General features: G+C 46.6%; 1 protein-coding gene across 1 annotated transcript; it reads left to right on the top strand.

The window, feature by feature from the left end:
• Window positions 1-3,482: 3,482 nt before the first annotated feature.
• Window positions 3,483-19,020, top strand: LOC144103321 (nucleoredoxin-like protein 2). The gene is made up of 3 exons (XM_077636075.1): window positions 3,483-3,818; window positions 16,950-17,053; window positions 18,815-19,020. Exons 1-3 carry the CDS (start codon window positions 3,627-3,629, stop codon window positions 18,954-18,956), a joined length of 438 nt encoding a protein of 145 aa, XP_077492201.1. The 5' UTR covers window positions 3,483-3,626; the 3' UTR covers window positions 18,957-19,020.
• The last annotated feature ends 1,954 nt before the right edge of the window (window positions 19,021-20,974 follow it).

Here is a 20,974-nt window from a genome sequence, read left to right as displayed (position 1 = left end):
ACCCTTTCTGTGAATGCCTATTTATGATTAATATTTTGTGATTTCTATTTTATTTTAGTGCAATATCTTTAACCTTATAACAATGCTTTGTACTTACTCCCCCCCCCCCCCCATGTAATACCCTCAAATGAGGGCCTTTGGGGGTATTTTGAATAAATAAATAAATAAGTGAGGCGTAATCGCCTGTAGCGCAGTCTGAACCGCATCCGGGTTATTGAGTCGAATGGCGCCACCATCCGATGGAACCAAGGCCACGGGAATAGTGCCGACGCCACCACGAAAGAAGTTGTCCAGGGGGAGTTGTTTAGGGGGGAGGCTGGCCGACCAGGGGGAGTTCCCCTGGCCAGGAGAGGACGTCGACATGCGCCCCTAGCGACCTGCAAGCGCCCTGCAAAAGCGAAAGACAATCAAGCAATCAGAAGATAGTGATACGAACAGTCACCGCCCAGTGAGACCACGCCCGCCTGTGGCCGTTGTCTTCTAGCACCAAAGCACCCTTGTGCGTTCGCAGAAACAGGAATGCAGGCCATTTTTAGCGTCGTCCTTTTCCTCCAATGTCCGACCGTCTCGGGGACATCTGAGTGCAAATCTTATTTGTCCTAGGCTATTGGCCTTGCATAAAGATGCAGTCGTCTAAGGTGTATGGCAAGTGCACAGTGTTTGGCAGTCTCAGTGAACGTTCGGGAATCCATGAGCCCTGTCCAGTGATGGATGCCGATTTTCAGCCTTTCATGATATGCTGAGATTTTGCGTATATGGCGAGAGAATTAGAAGAAGAAAGATTGATATACAACCATGATGACAACGTGAATGTCAGGCCCCCTTTGGGCTTCTCAACCCAAGCTGCTCAATGTCGCGTTAACGATATTTCTGTTGGTATTTGTTTCGCGGTAGGTTCTTTTCCGTGTTGCTCAGACGTGACATTTTCTGGATGTAGTCCCTGTCTTCTTCTCAGTACCAACTGATTAAGTGTAATGGATTGCAGAGTTTCCTTATCGCTATTTAATTTGTATTTTATTTATTTATTTATTCATTTATTTAGTACATACTGCAGACCCTTTTCAGGGTCCAAGCAGGACAGGCATATATTCTTAAAACTCAAAAGATACAGAACACAATGAAAAAAAATATACATAAAATTGAGGAGACAAATTTTGCAAACTATTACGATGTCATAACATGGTTCCAATCGGATATTGTCCGCGGAAAAAACGAATATTTAAAACAGTCAGTTTTCGCAAAATACGGTGTCATTGAGTGAATGTGATGATGTCGGGTATAACGTGTGGTTAAGGGGGATATGTACTGTGAAGGATCCAAAGCAAACTTATGGTTAAGTAAAGAATAAAGAAACTCAAGGCGATATTTTCCTCTTCGCGTTTCAAGTGTTTCAATATTATTAGCCGCCATGAGGTCAGTGGGGGAATCGGTGATTTTACAGAGTCTTTTAAGAGAATGGCTACTCCGCCACCCCTTGAGGTCCTGTCCTTGCGAACGACTTTATAATGAGGAGGAAATACCAGGTCATCTGCTAAGTCGTCATGTAACCAAGTTTCCGTCAGGACTGATATGTGTGGGTCGAACTCCAGCAGTTTAAGTTCAAGAGAGTCTTTCTTGTTTGCAACGCTGCGTGCGTTAATGTTAACTGTTCTCAAGCTTTTTATACTAGATTGGCCCGTGTTACTATGGCAAGACAATCTATCTTAGTGAAGAAAGAAGCTGAGGTATATGAACCACTCATTTTATCGGTGAGCGGTTTCGCAACTGCGTACAACTTCGCGTCACGGGCCGACTTGCGCCGATACCGTCGTTTTTTTTGAACCTTCACTTTATCATTTTTTTTCGTAGTCCCAAACGTAAGGAATATTATAGATATATAACTTATCAAACACCAAGGAAACACTTTCTTTTTTATCTCGGTTCGGCTTCGCGCTATCCCATAGTTTCTTTCTTAGTTCACGAACGTTCTTTGAAAAGTCTTCGCCAATTGAATAATCTTTTCCCTTTAGTTTCTTTCCGTTCTTGAGTATCACAGTTTTATGCCTACTGTCTAAATGTTTTAGGATTACAGGACGTGTTTTGTCAATTGCCGGTTTACCTAACCTATGTATCCGCTCAATAGGGATAGGGTCGAGTCCTAAAATATCATGAAAAATATCTTTGTTTACGGTTTTTTCAAGCGTTTCATTTGTTTCCTCTTCAGTTTCTGGGATGCCATATATGATCAAATTTGACCTCCTGCTATAATTTTCAAGCTGCTCAAGTCTTGCTTCAAGCCTTTCAACCGTTGTACTCATACAACTAACCTGTTCATGGCAGGACATTACTCGGTTCTCAAGCCTGGACAGGGCATCTAATTTGTTCTCTATGTTCACTAATCTGTTCTCTTTCATGTCTTTTATGTCAACTGCAATATCATTAAGCTGTTATAAAATTCGGGTCATGTCAGGGCCTGGGTTGAATTCAATGTCACCGGCTAACAATAATAATTTCCTCAGACAAAATGTGAAAACCTGTAGCAAGCAACAAAGCCGAGGGCACGACAGCACCAACAGGAATAGGTCATTAGAACGAAAACATTTTCCATACTTTTTGCTCACCTGCACAAGGAAGACAAACGGATTAGTGCTCCGCATTCTGTCGATGCTACCATGCCCAGTGGTTGCAAAACGAGCGTGAGTCCCTTTTATAGCTTGAGTGCACAGTGATGCCCCCTGCAGTCCAGGTTCCTGGCAATCAGAACGTGTTGCCGAAGAATGATGATACGGATGCCAAGATTCCAATGCTGGTGGGCGTATTTATTGATCGATGTCTTGATGCATTGAAAGATGGACATGCGCAGAGAGGTTCAGCACTCTGATGTCCGGACAGCCAATGATGAAATATCCAAGAAGGCCACATAGCTGCACAAGGAAGACAAACGGATTAGTGCTCCGCATTCTGTCGATGCTACCATGCCCAGTGGTTGCAAAACGAGCGTGAGTCCCTTTTATAGCTTGAGTGCACAGTGATGCCCCCTGCAGTCCAGGTTCCTGGCAATCAGAACGTGTTGCCGAAGAATGATGATACGGATGCCAAGATTCCAATGCTGGTGGGCGTATTTCTTGATCGATGTCTTGATGCATTGAAAGATGGACATGCGCAGAGAGGTTCAGCACGCTGATGTCCGGACAGCCAACGATGAAATATCCAAGAAGGCCACATAGCTGCACAAGAAAGACAAACGGATTAGTGCTCCGCATTCTGTCGATGCTACCATGCCCAGTCCAGTGGTCCTATGCTACTTTATTTTTATGTTTATAACTGAAGGGGCTTAAAAAACGTTTCGTATTCGAGAGCAATGACACTGCGCCAGCATATTGGTACCAGCATACGGAGCGCGTTTGTCTTAGCAAAAAGAAAACGACGACGGCTGTTTCTGCATTCTGCACGCGATGATCATTTTTGGCCATCTGCATCATCATCATCATCATACCTTCAGACAGAAGCCATATTCGGCGCATGGCGTGGTCATAAGCCATCGAACGCATACACACTGGAGCGGCGCCTTCTGATCCCCTCCGACCACCTCCAATTTGAACCAGTTCCAGGACCAGGAAGATATCCAAAATAGTGACGCAGCCTCCATGGCCAGCATATTCAGCGGCAAGATGCTCATCAAGAAGGACGGCAAGTTGTACCCTGCTGACGAGGCGCTGCGTGACAAGCAGCTCATATGCCTCTACTTCGCCGCCCATTGGTGCCCGCCATGTCGCATGTTTACTCCGGTCCTGGCCAACGTCTACAAGGTCGCCAAGGGGGACAACCTGGCCATCGAGGTAGGGTGATGCGGGCATGTTAGCAAGGCAGCAGTCGCGTGCAGGGTAGCAAGCTGCCGTACTGCATGAATGAATCCTTGCACTTGGAGAGAGATTGCTTGGTTAGGGGTGTCGTAAAGGAAGTGCTAGCTTAATAAACTTGAAGAGGCTATGAGACATCAATATGAAACATGAAGCGGTTATTACATTTTATTCCCCACACGTCAAACTGCGGCTTCCAGAAATTGCAGGTTATTCGTGGCAATAAATATTTTTACATTGAGTTTTCTTCCTTTCTTTTTACAACAGCTTGCTTGTCTGGCAACTTTAATTCGCTTTCGAGAAGGGCGCACCCAGCCGCCATACACGCCGCGCGTCGTCTGCTGCGCGCTGTTCTCTGCGTTGACTTGCTGGCAGGACGTGGATGGCGGCCGCTCTAACGTATAGTTTAGCGAAATGAAAGTCATTTTCCTTTTTTCTAGGAACTTTGAGCGTGGTATGCGACCTTAGTGAAATCCTTTGTGGAAGTGGGTATGTTAGCAGTGCCCGTTTTTAGGTTTATTTACTTGTTTCGTAGACTTCCAAGCCAAGAGGTATTATAGAGAGGAGTGGTTACAAAAAGGAATCTTGTAAACGCAAAGTGACGCGAAAGTAATCGGTAGTACAGAAATAGATGGCTCCTAGTTTCACAATGTTGTCCAATGCTTTCTTGAAGTGCTGGTTATATAATGTGCAAATGTCAGTCAAAAAGTAATTACCATTCCACTGTAGCTTGGTAAAAGTAAGAACAAAGTAAGAGAAATATTTTAGATATAAGCGTTGAAGATTCGATCCCTCGGAACTGTCTTTGAATTTTCGACTCGCCTGTATCACTGCACTGCAGCCATCTTTTTTTGCCAAGACACAAAAGCACAATAGTAAAACACTAGTGGTTGGCTATTACACCACCGTTTCACACGTGCAGTGAAGTCGTCATCACGAATTTTTTGCCACACAGATGAACATACCTTTTTTTATAAAAATCCGATAGCGCGTCATGAACGAATGGTTCACGAAAGCATTGTGGACCACCCTGAAAGAGACTTTGCAGATAATCCTCATGCATGCGGATTGTTCCTGACTTGCATCACTCCGTTTTCAAGAGCCGTGGAACCCAGCAAGCACAATTTTTTCTGCATCCCAGTTGTTTAATTAGCATTAAGGTGGATCGTTTTGATATACTTGTTTGTTCCATGATCGGAGTGAAGATGATGCAACTGCAATATTGTGTTAGTTTGTGAATTACTCATATATTTACATTGGTTGGAACGCTTGACGACCTGGTTGAACGTGGCGGGACCTGGATGCCGTAATCACCACGCCTTAACATCTCAAGCCTTCGAAACATACTACTTCGATTAAATGTGTTATCCCCCTTAGGCTACCAACAGCTTACAGTGAATTGCTGTTGCTAAGTTATCGACGGATTGGCAAAGCAATTCGATCAATGTATGATGGCTTAGTATAGGCTCACGTTGATAATCCATGGTGACTTACCTGAAAGACCAAGAAACAAATTTAACTAAGTGCCTGGGTGTAAAATGGCAATTATTCTGCCAAAAAAATTTTATTTCAGTAGTTCTTACCATTACCGAGATACAGAAGATTCTGCGTTACTCTTTGACCGACCCTTATACAACACATTGCATAAAGTAGAACACATACAGTATAGCAACTGGTAGTAAAAAAAAATGGGTGGCTCCTTGTTATACAATGTTGTCTAATGCTGTCTTGAAGATCTCGTTGTGAACAGAAGTAGCTGTTGATGCGGGAAGGTAATTCCACACAAAATACGTGCGAAAGGGAATGATTGAAAGGAGAAATCGGTTGTGCATAATGAAATATCGACTTTGTTATTTTGATTTTACTTTGAGGAAATGCATTGGGGTGGAGGGGGGGGGGGAGTTTGAGATGTTTTTTTCACAAAGCGAGGGGCGATGAAATACCTTGTCAAAAAGAGAAAGGCAAGGGCTTTATGACGAGATGTTAAGGATTGCAGGTTGAGGTCTAAATTCTTTCTAGAAATGCTGGTGGCAGTGTGGTTGTAATTTGTAATAAAACGAGCAGTATTGTACAATGCCATTTCCAATGAGTAAATTAGGTTTTATCAATGGGCTTCCAAACTGCAGCAGCATATTCAATCTCTTACCTAACTAGGGATTTAGACAGGATTATCAAAATTAAGGTGAAAAAAAAATTAGTTGCTGAGGTACGTAAAACCCACCTCCGGCCTAAATCATGCAGCCAGGAGGGCACCAAGTGAGATTGCAATTACCACCGTCAGGCACCACATAAAGTAAAATATAATAGTGAGCTGCTTAGCCGCTGAGGCTTAGGTGAATGTTTATATTGGAAACATAGATGATGTCGCATTTATAGCCTTCTCAATTTGGCAGAATGCTTCTAGAGCTCGCGTGTTTCTAAATATTCACTATAAATTCCCACTTTTTGGGGCAATTACGCGTGCAAGTCGGTGGGAGTCCACGCGCACCTTTTTTCTAGTGTGACGCAGCTGTTGCGTAAACCGTTTCTTCCATTTTGATATTCGATAATGAAACGAACTTAGTAAATAGCTGTGCGATCGTCTACACCAGTGACAGACGAAATGCCGCGTCAAATCTGGAGGTATTTCGTGCCGATCGTCACCGCCTTGAATGCGCGATTACGCGGATAGAGATGAAAACACACGCGTGCTTGGAGAATTCTGCGAAATTAAATTTCGTAGGAATATGAGGAGGCGAGGGACGGCTCAGTACTTAGGGCACTTGGCTACTGAGCTGGAATTCCCGGGTTCGAACCCGGCCATGGCGGCCGCGTTTCGATAGAGGCGAAAGGCAAAAGGCGCCCGTGTGCTTTGCGATGTCGGTGCACCTCCAAGATCCCGAGGAGATCGAAATTATTATGTTGCCCTCCACTACGGCACCTCGTTCTTCTTTCTTCTCTCATTCCCTCCTTTATTCCTACTTTTACGGCGCGGCTTAGGTGTCCGCCGAGATGTGAGACAGATACTCTGCCATTTCGTTTCCTCAAAAACAAATTTTTTGAATATGAGGGTCTTTAAGTTTTTGATATAAACATGCCCCCCAAAACCTGTAACTAAAAGTTCATTATTCGATTATATTTAGTTAGGTTCCTGACGGTGACAATTATAATCTCACTTCGTGTCCTCCTTGCCGCGAAACTTGCGTGTAGAGGTGGATTTCACGTACCTCTCGCCGCATAATTTAGGAGCGCGTTTATCTTATTTTAAGAAACATGTAAATACTAAGTTTCATTGCCCTGTACAATAACAGTTTCAAAGAATAAGGCGCCTCAGAAAAATTGCGTTTTAGTTATGACAACGTGTGATTGGCATTATTCGTCGCATAATACGTGTGGACGGACCAATGAAGGTTGGCAGTAATATGGATGCCAAGATATACGTAAGATGCAACAGGACCTAGAAGGATATTATTAAAGTAGTAAGAAGGTAAATAGTTACACGGAGAAATTTACATTTGTTGATCTTTAGTTCCAATGACTATATTTGTCACCAAAAAGAAAAAGAGTAAAGACCAGTTTGAAGTGTCGACATGTCAGGGCCACGTATTATTTCCCCTAAGATTACGAAATAACCTCCAAATAAGTCAATGTTGGAGGAGAAGCAGCAAGTGTAAATTAAAAAAAAAAAGAGGAAAGGATTCTTGAGGAGTGTACTCCTCTTGGCAGCGAGTTCGAGTGATTAGCAGAAACGAATTGTGAACGGCTCATAAGAAAGCACTCGAGCCAAGGAAGCAGGTTAGGGCCAGTGGTAAATGTAACTCACGTATTAATAGATATGGCATACATTATAAAATGCTTTGAAAAAATATAAAAATATGGAGGCGGAAAATTTAGAGCGATCAATGATATAACATCCGATTATGAGTAAATAATACTAATCGTGTTCCACATGAACATGTTTTGCGGAAGATATGTTGCGATAGTGAAAAAATAAATTAGTTTCAAGAAATCTAGCTGTATTTGAGACAAGCGTTTATTCTAGACTCTTTACACGGAATATTTATAAGGTGAATAGGACTTGAGCAGCCTAGCAACATTTTAGGCAAGTATATGTTCTAGAATTTTACATTGAATCCCATTGCAGGTAAAATTGCGGCAGTTATATCTGGTTAGTCCCTATCAACGCAGCGCAATCGTATAAATAGCTAGCTCTACATCTGTCCACATCACTTTGACGGGTCACCCACATTCAAACTGTTTTCTTTGCGCTTCACACTAACTTGGTAACCTGCGGCCAAATCTTCGCCCCTGGCATAAAGAAGCTAGCGCACGAATCATTTTTACACCCCAAATTAGAATACGCATCATCCATCTGGCACCCATGGCAATCGTACCTATCCATCGAATTGGAATCAATCCAAAATCGTGCAGCTCAGTTCTTCCCCTCTTGTTTATCAAGAACCACCAATGCCACCGCCCTGAAGCAGTCCCTCCTACTCCCTACTCTTGAATCACACCGTGTTATTTCGCGCCTAAGCATACTTCATGCAGTCTATCACAAAACCAAATCAAGATGTTCTTTGCTAACCACCCTGTCCTCCCGCCTCAACAACGATAACCCGAGAGCCGGCATAATGGGACGCACAAGTCGTTTTTCCCCAGCGCAATAGCACTTTATAATTCCTTACCTGAAGACGTTGCTTCATAGACAAATCAAAAAGCATTCCGCGAGAAACGAAAAACTCATCTTTTATAACATCCACCGCTTCGTGCGTACAGTACCTACCGCCAGGTTTCGTTATCTTGATTTCTGTAATGATTAACATGCATTCTGTGTGGAGTACTGATTTCACTGGCTTCATTACGATAGCTGTTTTTGTAGTTCTTTTTCAGTTCCTGTGTCTTTAAGTTCTTTTTAACTTCATGTGAGTCTCTCTCGTTATCCATACTTTTGCCGCAATTTGCTGTATGAAAAGCAATACGTACACCTTCTTATGTAATGCCTTCGAGCACTTAATAAACGATAAATTAAATAAAGTGAAATGAAATGAAATAGAGTGCGATTCACTTCGCGACCTCTTGGTCTACAGACAGAAAAACTTTGTGAGCAACTGCTGGAAAATCACTGTAAGAAAAATAAATTAACAGCTCGTATTTTTCAAACATTTGGCGCTTATTAAATTGTGCCTAGGAGTGGCAAATGGTTTTTGAAATTAAATTATTGATACGACATTCCTTGTTGAATAATTTTGCGAAATAATGATAGGTAATCGCACTAATGCATAAATGGGACAGTTACACCTGTGGTCAAAGAAAGCAGGTAGAAATCACCGGGCAATGCTATTTTTATATGACACATTTATCTGTACGATATTCATGTGTGACGAAAGTAGCAGCTTCTTAAAAGCCAACAACTCCATCATATGTAAAGCACCAGTGTGCACCTCGTAGAGCGTCGCGGTGGCGTTGCCTTGTCCTAAGATAACTATTGTCGCCGGAAACTTCGTCGGCGTAATGATTAAAACCCGCACGCGACAGCACTGTAGAGTCACTTTTGCAGCCTGAAAGAAGCCGAGGAAATCATCTTATGTGATGTCTTCGTCGATAAACGCATGCTTTAGAAGTTTCGTGTGTATGTGTATTCTTTTTGGCTGGTAGAGCTCTATACATAGTGTCTGCGATCGGGCTCCAACCCCATCGCAGGCCACCAGTGTTGGGGATTTCGCTTCAACGCCACCGGTGCCACCAGAGTTGGAGACGGTGGGGCCCTTGAGTAGGCTGTCTCGTTCAGCCCCGCCGATCCCGTCTTCGAATGATGTTGTCGGACTCCGTTAATGAGGTAAACTGTACAGTGGGGTTTATTAAAATTTTGCAAGCATGAGAATCCAAAGTGGGTGTCTTGAGCTCCACTCGCTGTCGAGTTTTATATCCTTCGTCATCCCTAGATTCCACAGGTTGAGGACGTCCTCGCCGTCGTGGCAGTGGCCTCAAACTTTCACTCACGCGCACAAACTCACGCCACCGCAAATTGGGACACGTCCCCGTCACATGTCGAGCCCGAGAGAGAGAAGGATTCCGTCAGGGTCATGTCGACTGCGGTTGGTGAAGTCAACTGGCCAGCCAAAGGTTCCCACGCGTTGATGACACCTGTTCTTTATCAGATGACCGCCGACGCGGAAGGCCAGGACGCATGGTCGGGTGAGAAGCCGACAGGGGTCGTTTGTCTGTTGAGATGCTTGCGAAGATTGCGGAAGATGACCACCAGCCCGCCGCTGTGTCCCCAACGCCGACGAGCCACCGGAAACGAGGCTCTTGGGTTCCCCAACATAGTCACGGCGATTGGGGAAGATAACCTCTGCTTGCTCGTCCTTCAGGCCTCCGCTCTTTCAGGTCCTATACTACGACAGGGCGAGGCTTGCTAATTGAAGACAGCTGACGCCTGGGTCCATTCCGCGCGGCCCTTGGCGGCAGGCTTGAGAGCGATCACCATCGAGGTGCCCGGAGCCACTCAGTAGAAGCATAAGTGTTGGCTGCCAGCAGGCGCGACTTGCTGTCACCGTTGCTAATCCATTCTCGCTGCCGTTCGTAACAGCTCCTCTGCGGCCCCAAAAATCTTGACTGGCCAGCTTTCCCTACCGCCGGGCAGGAAGAGATGGGCTTGCGTCCGCGTTGTTTTCTTCGACTGCAACATCAACTCCCGGGGCAATACCGAAAGCACCAACCTACGAACACAGGAAATCAAAGGTGGGATGTTCCAAAAAACAAAGCACTGCACTACACGTAAGTGCTCGGAATTTACTCAGGACCCACCTGGCTTCTATCTAGTGCCAAGCAAAATCCTGCTCCAGAATATTGACCTCTCAATTTTGCCCGAATTTAGGGTCAGAGCGAGCTTCCGCGTCCAATCTGAGATCGCCGAAGACAGACTGCCATGCTGTACGATAAGCGGTGGAGTGTCAAACCCTACGAATTTCGAAAAGAAACTCCATTTCTTATCAAACAAAGTTGTGATCCCCATATACCACCCGAATATCGAAAGCCTTCTTAAAATTTGGCCCACACTCCGATTAATCTACAGTTCTTCTCATCGAACGCTCGAGACTGGGAATCAATGGTCCCAGCTGAACTCTCAAATATGTGACTGCGCATCACAATCCTAACCCATTCCCGTACTCGCGAAATGCTTCTCTTAAAGTCATTGAGTCAATGCTGCACCTCGTCCCCATAACATGTACCCAAAACTGCTACAGCTGTTTTCCACAAAATTCTGAAGCCTCACTTCATTCGGTTAGTCCCCGAATATCTCAAACCGCTAACTAACCACCCCGTTAAACACGGTACGCAAATGGGAAGAAATACCCGTACATTCTTTGCCTCCGCAATTCATTAGCTACTCTGGTGATAATGTAGCAATCTTGGTGTCTCAACCAAGTTTGACACGAACGAATATACTGAACACACAAACTCAAACATGTGCCAAAATTCAGAGACAAAAAACCTCTGCCCCGAACGGTTCTAATTAAGGAATCAACGCCCCGTCAACGCGGCTTTTAGCTGAACTTTTGTGTATGCCCTTATCGTTTGGTAGCACGGAAACTTGCACTCTTTTCTACCTTATTGGGAAAATAACCTTTATCAAAGTTAAGAAAGACACCTGATCAACTCCAAATCTTTAGCCTTAAACAAAGTACCGTTCCCGTCCCCGATTTCACAAACGGAAAAAAGAGGAATTAAAAGAACAGCCACTTCGAATGAATACGCGGGGTGAAAGCTGACTCACCACCCCGCGCTGAAAGGATTAATAGTCTTTTAGACGCGCCCGCCGGGGTTGAGTTCTGACTGATTGTCCTGCTCTCAACGCTTGACAAAAAGCTACTGAAAAAACCCATTCCTGACAGCCACTGTCATCTCCACAGCCCTTCGACGCGCTCAGAAGGCCTTTATAGAGCACGCATAGTAGATAACTGAGACCGGGCAACAGGCTGTGACCAGCGCGAGAAGCTGCTCTCTGTTTTCGCCTAAAGCCTGACGTTTGGCTGCCCTTTCGCCCTGCGCGCTTCCTGGAATACAGCGTCGAAAGTCAAGGATCCATATTTCATTTCAAGAGCGCGCGCCAGACAAGCCTGTATGTGTGGTCCCTGTTGCAGGGTCCCTACACTGGCATGCGCAGAGTGTCGCGCAACCCACCACCTTCTCACCTCTCGGGTCGCTTTGCCTGCTCTTTTATCGCGTTTTTGATAGTCGTGCGCGACATGAGTCTTCTGGCACGCCGATGCACCTTAAAGCATTTTGCACCTGTTCTGGTCGGAAAACGCACTCTTCCCTTTCCATTTATGCGGTCTCCTTTAGAAGCACATGCGCGTGCCACCTGACCAGTAACTTAAGCCGCAAATTTACGAGAGTCAATACGGGAAGGTTTTGCTTTCTCTTCTGCCGCATTTTTATATGTGCTAACTTTAGCACCTGTCTGCGGGCCTGAATTAAGGGTTTGACATTTCATCCGTTTTTTCTTCCTTCTTGCCCTTTTCCTTTTTTTCGCCTACACTGTTCCGTGCTCGTTTCCTGATCAAAACTAGCTTCCTCTAGTTTTTCAGTCGCACCTCGGGAACCTTCCTCCAATCCAAAGCTGGCCTTCTTGCCTTCGCAGCAGAGTGTCAGCTCCACACAGCTGACTGACGGACATTCTGCTGCCCCCGAGTTGGGCAATTCGCTTCCCTGAAGGTAGTCCTCCACCGCCCGCTTATCGTCCTAAGCGCTTTCTCCTCACACCCACTGCTCACCTACAATTAAGCTTTCGTCCTCTGTCTCAGCGTTGCTTTCAGTACTGCGCTTCCATATAACTACAGCTCCGCAATCTTCATGTGCCAGCTTCGCTGAGGTAGCCATAATTCTGCAGTGATCACTGACACCACAGTTACGCCTTAACTCTCAGTCGTCACTATTCACGCTCTTTGAAGGGCTCCCCATTGTGAAACCTCTACCTTTGGGGAAATTATCCCGTTCACACCCGGGCCGATACAGGCCCCTTTCTAGCGTCGTCACGCTTAACCAACTCGGCGACGGTTCCCATTTTCACTGCACAGCGTTTGTTCGGAGATTTTTTTTTCTAAACTGTCCGTGCCGGTTAGAATCCTTTTCTGGGCACCTAATCGCAAGTTTGCGAATACCTAACTGGTGGTCGGTTTGTTTGGCTACATTGGGAAGTCTCTCTTGGCTCGGCTTTTTCCGACTCCATTCGTGCCCTTTCCTCACGTTTTCTGAACGAGCTGTCGCGGAGACGCACCTACCTAACTCAGCGACGGCCTCTGTAACCATTTTCGTTTGGCCTCGCTTTGTCGTGTACCATCCATGCCGGTTGTGAGTCATTTCGCAATCCTGTCTTACGGCGTCAAGTCTGTCCAACTCGCCGGAAGACTGGACCGTTAAGGGCTCTATCTGGACGGACATAACCTCGCTCTTCGGTACTTCGTCCCCATCAAACCCGTTGAGCTTTGCGAGCCGTCTTTTCTCGGCCTCAAGGTTAAGCTCTTCTGTAGCTCCGCTGCTAGTTTCTTCATAGCTTCTTCCTGAGCACTTTTATGCTCCTGTAGCTCTATCTTTGTCGAAGTTCCGCCTCCTTCATTCTGCACTACGCTTCGACGAATCTCAAGTGCAGGCTTCCATCGCTTTAGTTCCTTTTCTTCGTTTTCAGCTTCGTACCTATGACGTTACTTCTCTTCTTCCCACTCCCGATCAGCTTCCTCCTTATTGCGTGCTTCTTCTCCTGGTCGACTTTCTCTTTACGTGCTTTTTCCTCCTGTACCAAGTTCCACTTATCTACAAGCTGATCGTTATTCTCGACGTACTGAGGAATGATCTTACATCGTTCATTTGTTTTTGCTCCGCACTTCTACCGACAATTTCTCTCATATCAACAGCAAGTCTGACTTCGACAATCTCAGTAGGTCTATGGTCGCTACTTTTAAATATTGGCTTTGCTCGCTCATGGCGATTCTGAGCAACAAACCTGTGCTGCAGACAAACACCAGATCAACCAGCAGCTAAAATTGTTAACCCAGAATTTCAAGCCCGGAGGGTCGAAAGCAAATACCAAACACTGACCCCCAAATGCAGCAACATGACACCCGGTTCATCCCACCGCTGCCATCCAGTTGTTGGGGAGGGGGCTTCAACCCCATCGCAGGCCACCCACCAGTGTTGGGGCTTTTGCTTCAACGCCACCGGTGCCACCAGAGTTGGAGACGGTGGGGCCCTTGTGTAGGCTGACTTGTTCAGCCCCGCAGGTCCCGTTTCCGAAGGGCATTGTCGGACTCTGTTAAGGAGAACTCTACAGTAGGGTTTATTTAAATTTTTACAAGCATGAGAATCCAAAGTTAGTGTCTGGAGCTCCACTCGCTGTCGAGTTTTATATCCTTCGTCATCCCTAGATTCCACAGGTTAAAGACGCCCTCGCCGGGGTGGGAGTGGCCTGAAACTTTCACTCAAGTGCACAAACGCACACCACCGCACATATGAACACCCCCCGTCGCATGTCGAGCCCGAGAGACAGAAGGATGACATCGGGGTCATGGCGACTGCGATAGCTGACGTCAACTGGCCATCCAAAGGTTCCCACGCGCTGCTGTCACCAGTTCTTCTTAAGATGATAGCCGACGTGCAAGGCCAGGACGCAAGGTCGGGTAGAGAAGCCGAAATGGGTCTTTTGTCCGTTGATATGCTTGCGAAGATTGCGGACGATGACCGCCAGCCCGCCGCTGTACTCCCAACGCAGACGAGGCTCCGGAAACGAGGCTCTTGTGTTCCCCAACATAGTCACGGCGATTGGGGAAGATAACGTCCGCTTTCTCATCCTTCCGGCCTCGGCTCTTTCGGGTCCCACCTGCCGACCGGGAGAAGCTTGCTAATTCGACCCAGCTGACACCTGGGTCCATTCCGCAGTGGCCCTTGGCGGAAAACCTGGGCGAAATCACCATTTAGCTGCCCGGAGCCACCCAGTATGGATAAAGATAAGTGTTGGCTGCCAGCAAGCGAGACTTGCAGTCGCCGTTGCTAATCCAGTCTGGCTGTCACCGTTCATAACAATGGTTTGCCCGTCATTGTTGCCGCCTGCTCCGATCCGCAATGTAAGCTAGGGTCCCCTTTCAAAGATGCGACACCTGTGGCCTCACCTGCAAACCTTGAGTAGTGGTATTTTGAAACGCTGGGTACCGGTTGATGGTAGGAAAAATCAAGTCCGGAAAAAAATTACGTCAGAAATAGGAATGACATGCGGACATTTCTGTTTTAAAAAATCAAAGAAAACGCGAAAAAGAGCCATATGGGATCCAAAATAATACCCTAGTTCTCGCTGCAATTATCCTCTGGTTCTTCAGGCGTGGATTTTTCACATGCGCTTGCCATTGTGTTACCTAGGACATTCTATATCTGCACGCGCAGTGTAATGGCCTGGATGAATATTGTTGCTAAAACACTGAAGCTGCTCTCGTAGTGACCTGGTGCTCAATGTTATCTGCCGCCTAATAAAGGCACTGTAAGACACCTTCCGAGGAGAGGACATCAACTTGTTCAATCACTGCATTGGGTTGTCATGAACACCTGAGCCATATAATAGACTCATACAAGCAGCACAGAACCCACAATCACACGCGAAAGTTGGCGAGCCCTTCCCGGCGACTTTTTCATGCTCACACCGTCCTCCGTCGCTCGCATTTACTTATTCAAGTTGAGAGATGGCTATTGGTTACATTCTTTCAGATGTCAGGCAGCTACCATGGCCGCGGCCAATAAGCCGCGTAGCTCCGGAGTGTCAGGAAGCTCCCCCCGGAGGTGAGGCCGGTGGAGGAGCGCCGACCTTCCAGCGTGCAAAATGTGGCGAGAGGAGAGGGAAAGCCGCGACGACGCTGAAATCCAAATTTTTACCAAAGATAACTCTGTTTCTAAAAAGCGCATTAAAAGAATTCTTCCTGGACGTTATTCGTGAAGCGGCGTGCTTTCACATTCGAGACATACCACAACTTTATTAGAGCCCTTTACAGAGCCTCTTTAAGGCACACAGCTTCGCAGTCGGCCTACGCGCCAGCAAAGCACTTCTGACGAAATATTGCAGAACAATCGACAGAAACAACGCAGAACAAGTAGCGTAATACAACGGTGTTCTTGCCTTTTAATCTTTATCAGATTCTGAATATGCGTGTAGCTTCTTCCGTTTCGCGCGGTCGTTGCCACGTCCGTGGTTCGCAAAGACAGCGCACCTGCACTCTTTGAACATTTTGTTTGCGAGCGAAGAACCAAGCCGCACTTATCTAACTGTTCATCGCAGTACCTGAGTTTTTTATTCGTATTTTAAGGATATCGACTAAAACATACGTAACTCTTTACACCTTCTTTCAATGACTTGTTATACAGAAGCATATTTGTATTCATATGTAAATAACGCTGCTTCTTGCGTGCCTGTCCGCAAAACAGAAGTCATGTCCGCTGATATTGTAGTCCGCATAACAGACGACACGACGGCGGGCATGCGCTTTTGATGGCGCACGAGCATTTGAATATGGCGGTCGATGTCGGTCGGAGGAGCTTTGCCGTACTAATGTCGATCGCTATTTTTAAAATATACAGCGCGCCCAGGGCACTCAAGTCCGGGGAACGAAATTGCAAGACTATTAACTGATGGCCCCTTTAAGGACAGAATGAAATACAGTCACAAAGTACACCTGACTCATTTTTTCGTCGAAAATAAAGTGCCTAATTTAGGTACAAGCTCTATGCTTCCTTGTTACTTTCGCTTGTTTTTATAGGTCAAGGAAAAATCTACCATGTCGCAGGCTGCGCGTCCAGTGAAAAGCGCCACTATTTCTTCAAATGGAAAGGCTGTGGGATCGAAGCGGTCAATCTAAGCTGGATATGAAGCTCTTCAACAGGGTTTAGCTCTAAATCTATGAACAGTACGAAAGCATCAAAGTATCCTGGCTCAGCTATGCAAGAAGGCTTTGCGCAAACTTTTTAAGCACTGCGCTCGATGCGTAACAAAAGAAGAAGACGGGTGTTATGCTCGGTGGTGTAGCCATAGGGAGTCGAATCCCGATTTTCTGTGAATACCTGTTCATCGTCCCTGGATTCTGACATGCGCAGGTCATATTCATCTCCGCTGACCGGAACAAGAACGACATGCTTAACTACATGAAGACCTCCCACGGCGACTGGTACGGGCTGCCTTTCGACGACCCACTTCAGGGGTAAGCTGGGACAACGGCTATATTCTAGCACTGCTTTCAGCGTTCATCTGGCGCCAAGTATTGCGAATCGATCTTCAGAATGCTGGCCAGTGAAGGTCCAGTGGGCGCTCATGACAATATGCTCAACTTGGTCACGTCGCCTTGAAAGGGGTGCACTGATGAGAAGTTTGAGGGCATGGAGGGGCTCGCAAAATACACCGCTGCTACAATGCAATTCGTAATGAGGTATGTGCCTCAATACGAATTTGACGTTCGCTTGAAGCCCCAGTAGACAAGCGCTTCAGAAAAATTTTGAGCTCTCTGTAGCTCCTAAGAAGGTGGTCCCTGCAGCTAACTCAAGGACAGGTGCAAGCCGTGGGTGCAGGTCTTGCGCGCCCAAGAAACGTCGTAACTTTAGATACCCACATCAAGCTATGCATATAGAAAATATATACACTTCAAAACAGTTATGGCAGGGCTGGCTGGGCGATCGGCGACCAGTGTGGCCTGTTCGATCGGCCGTCCCTCTTATCCTACTCTTTAGCGCCATCGCCACCCACTGGTGGAAACAAAAAGAAAATTGACCGACCACCACGGTACTCTGTAATGGGAAACTTAAGGGCAGTTTGATATTGCGATATATGAAACGGAAACTTGACGACGCTTAAGCTACCCTGAAGAGCATACAATACCAAGCATTGCCGTCGCGAAAGGCCTGTAAACCTTCGCATTGAACTAACGCTCCTCAGTGGTGCAGAGCAGCGCGGTGCAGCCCTTGGCCGGTTGCGGCGTCCTCTCCCGCGTTGGCTGATCCCTGCGAGCACGCTGAAGCCATAAAGGACCCGTCTTTGTTTGGAGCGGGACACGAGGCGCGTGGCCGGCACATTCAGTGTAGTGCGTGTTCGTTCCCGTGGTCAACGGTGTGGACTCCACAAACGCCCATGCATGTGCTGGTTGGCGGTTCGACTGCCGATTCGCGGCTGACTGAAGTTGCCAGTAGCACTTTTGTGGTAAATCTTACTCTTATAGAAGCATAATCAGCCACCACCTGTGCGACAATTAAAGGGCCTGCAGTCTTTGCGCAAGGGATCGCCTTCCTTGTGCATTGCAGCGCGTCGTTTTTCACAAACCCTCCCCATGCCTGCTGTCTGAAACGGAGCGGTTGCTGGAATATCTGCCTGCTAACGCATCTAACCCTTTTGCGCAGGTGGTCGCGCTGCGCGTTCTAAGCATGACGGTTGTCTGTAAACGCGTTTAGGGAGCCGTTATGCAACAGCCGGCGCAAACTGAGCGCGATCCTTCTCACCTGCCCCACCGTACCCTCCTCCTCCACTTTCCACCTGGCACTTCCACTTTTCTTATACCGCAACCCCTCTTCATTCTCGCAATTCTCGTCGTCCCTTCATTATCACCCTAATTACATCCTTCGCCGTTCTCCTCGCTTTGCTATTAATTGGCCCTTTTGCTCTGACAGCAACGGAGACTCGCAAGAAAAGAAAAGGCGCCAAAGAGATGCGCTCTAAAAAGAGGATTTCAGTAATGACAAGGCGTGCTGACAATTGATCCTGTACTGGGTGGTGCGTCAGTCACTGGAGCATTAGGTGAGCGTCAGATTGCCTGTGTGCGTACTTGCGAATGAAGTACTGAACTTAATATAGTTGTTACTAGGCCTATCATTCGTTTTATTAGCATGACGCAGCTCTTCGCTAGAGGGATATAACACACCGCAAGTTCTTCCAGATAATCCTTCTCTTTCTTGCTTTCCGGCGCTCCATATTGCAGTGAAGTGGAGGAACGCTTCAAAGTGGTCGGGGTGCCGACGCTGCTCGTGATGAAGGCGGACGGCACCATGGTCTGCGCCAACGGCAAGAAGGTGGTGCAGGAGAGGGGCGTTCAGGCGTTCCGTGACTGGCTGGGCAACTGAACCGACCGTCGCCGCGCCCTTTGGTCGTACCAAGCGGAGAACTTGCGGACACAGGTGCAATCACTGGTAGAAATAAAAGAAATTCTCTCAAGTGATTAATTTCGAAAGCTTATAGGCCAGCTCCACCTGTTTTCTTTTTTAACGGTTTGAGCTGTTAACCACATAGTTCGCATACATCCCTTTCTAGGCTTCAGTAAACCGCTTTTAAAAGCCAATTTCGAGCTGCCTTTTAATTGAAAACAGGAGCAGAAACTGCACAGCACGTGCGAACGCAGTACAGTGGGTGACTTAGTTGTGTCGTTACAGACGTTATCGTTGAAACTATTGTCCGCGCGCTAATGACTAAATGGCGCTGAAGTGAATGTAAGCTTTGATGCCGTTCGTAAAATGACGAATATGACCGGTAACAAGCTCGGAATTCCTATATGCTGATTCAGAATATGTTTCGCCAGATTTCACGCGAGAGCGTTAAGGCTCCCGTTCAGCGGAAAACCTGGCGTCGACCCGGAGGCTGCATTGTGTCGAGAAACCCACGTCACGCGTATATGTCTGGAACGAAAATAATTGGAAAGAGAATTTGTAATATGAATGATAAGAGGGGGGAGGGGTAGTGATGATGATTTTTGCTGCATTTGAAGCTTAGTAAAATGGCAGTTAGTGGATTGAACTAAGTGGATTGGACCAGAGACGTGCTAATTAATGATGTGATTAGGAGCGGCAATATGTGCGTACACTGCAGTGTGGAAGAGTCCAAAGATAGGAATGTTGAAACTGTCTTGTGATAAATGAGTGAATGTGTGCAAAGAACAGAACTGTGTTTGAAGAGAAACCGCTGGAGAGAGCTATTAACGCTATCGCTTCATGCACTTGAAGGCGGAGCTTATGTACCCACTATTTTTTTCTTTTTTGCTGACCTTGGTATTACGACAGCTTCTGTAGTTTCAGTGATGAAGCCTACACGCCATTCGCTCGAGGCAAGTACGCTTGCAACGCCTCATTGTCCGATCGCAACCCCTTAATCTTTGTTCCGGCCAGCCAGTATTTACAGAAAAGAGAGTTTGTTCACCACTCTTGCTTTAAGGGTTCAATCGTGGTGCTTAATTTCCCGGTGAGATCACATCGCTGTCGTCCTATTGCTTGCATGTCTTGAGGCATAGCCTCTCTTATTCTCGATGCCTGGTCATTGACGCCAAGGGGACGCCGATCGTTGTAGTTCTCGTCGTAAAGCCCCTCATCGAGGGGCTTTATCTCCTCTAGGCAGCGAGTGCCGCTTCTCGGCGATCGGCAAAACCAGGTGTGCGGTGATGAATGAGGCGGTTCCTATGACGAGGCGCTCGCTTTGGGGAATACCTAAAACCGCGTTCATCGTCCGGTTCATCGCGGCGCGCATAGTTCTGCCACTGGCCATGATGAGGCGCTTACATCGCAGACAACACAATGACAACCCGCTCGCGGCAGAGATATTGAAGTTCGCGCGAACAAGCAGCATGCGCGCATTGGGAGGTAGTGGATCCCTCTCCAGACCTCCTCACAGTTCACCCGTAAGGAGCGCTGGTAGCTTCGATTTTGCTTAAAGGCCGCTTTTGAGTCGATGCCAACGCATGGGAAATAGAGCAGGCTATGGTTCTAGATTCTTCGGGAATGCCATGCAAAATTGCCGCGAGACCAATTATGACTTTTGTTTTCAGCCTCTCCGTATAGCGTTTTGCTGTAATACCGAGAAGGGAGAGTGGTAAATTTTACATGACACGAAAACTCATACTCGTGCGCCATAATAAAAAAAATATCTTGGAAAGGATAAGCGCTTTGCAATGAAACTTCGCAAAATGCATTCCTTGGTCTTTCTTTATCAGAAAAAGTAAGAAATAATACGGTTTTTCTCTAGAAAATTTCTCCTGCGATGAGTAGAGGAGGCTCTCCGCCTACCGCCCACCGCCCTTAAAACCTCCCCATAGCGTAAGAATATGCATTCTGATTTGATGCCCGTGCGTATTAAGCCGTATTAACATTCGTTTAAT

Source organism: Amblyomma americanum, chromosome 1 (assembly GCF_052857255.1).
Source record: "Amblyomma americanum isolate KBUSLIRL-KWMA chromosome 1, ASM5285725v1, whole genome shotgun sequence".
Lineage (NCBI taxonomy): Eukaryota > Metazoa > Arthropoda > Arachnida > Ixodida > Ixodidae > Amblyomma > Amblyomma americanum.
The sequence above is the reverse complement of the archived record's forward strand: the minus strand, read 5'-3'. Positions and strand labels throughout refer to the sequence as shown.

What these genes read in the sequence shown, in the direction of transcription:
- LOC144103321 (XM_077636075.1), top strand. Translation starts at nt 3,627, where the DNA reads ATGGCCAGCATATTCAGCGGCAAGATGCTCATCAAGAAGGACGGCAAG. An exon ending in GGGACAACCTGGCCATCGAG is followed by an intron (nt 3,819 to 16,949) that starts GTAGGGTGATGC and finishes TGACATGCGCAG; the next exon opens with GTCATATTCATCTCCGCTGA. An exon ending in TTCGACGACCCACTTCAGGG is followed by an intron (nt 17,054 to 18,814) that starts GTAAGCTGGGAC and finishes TCCATATTGCAG; the next exon opens with TGAAGTGGAGGAACGCTTCA.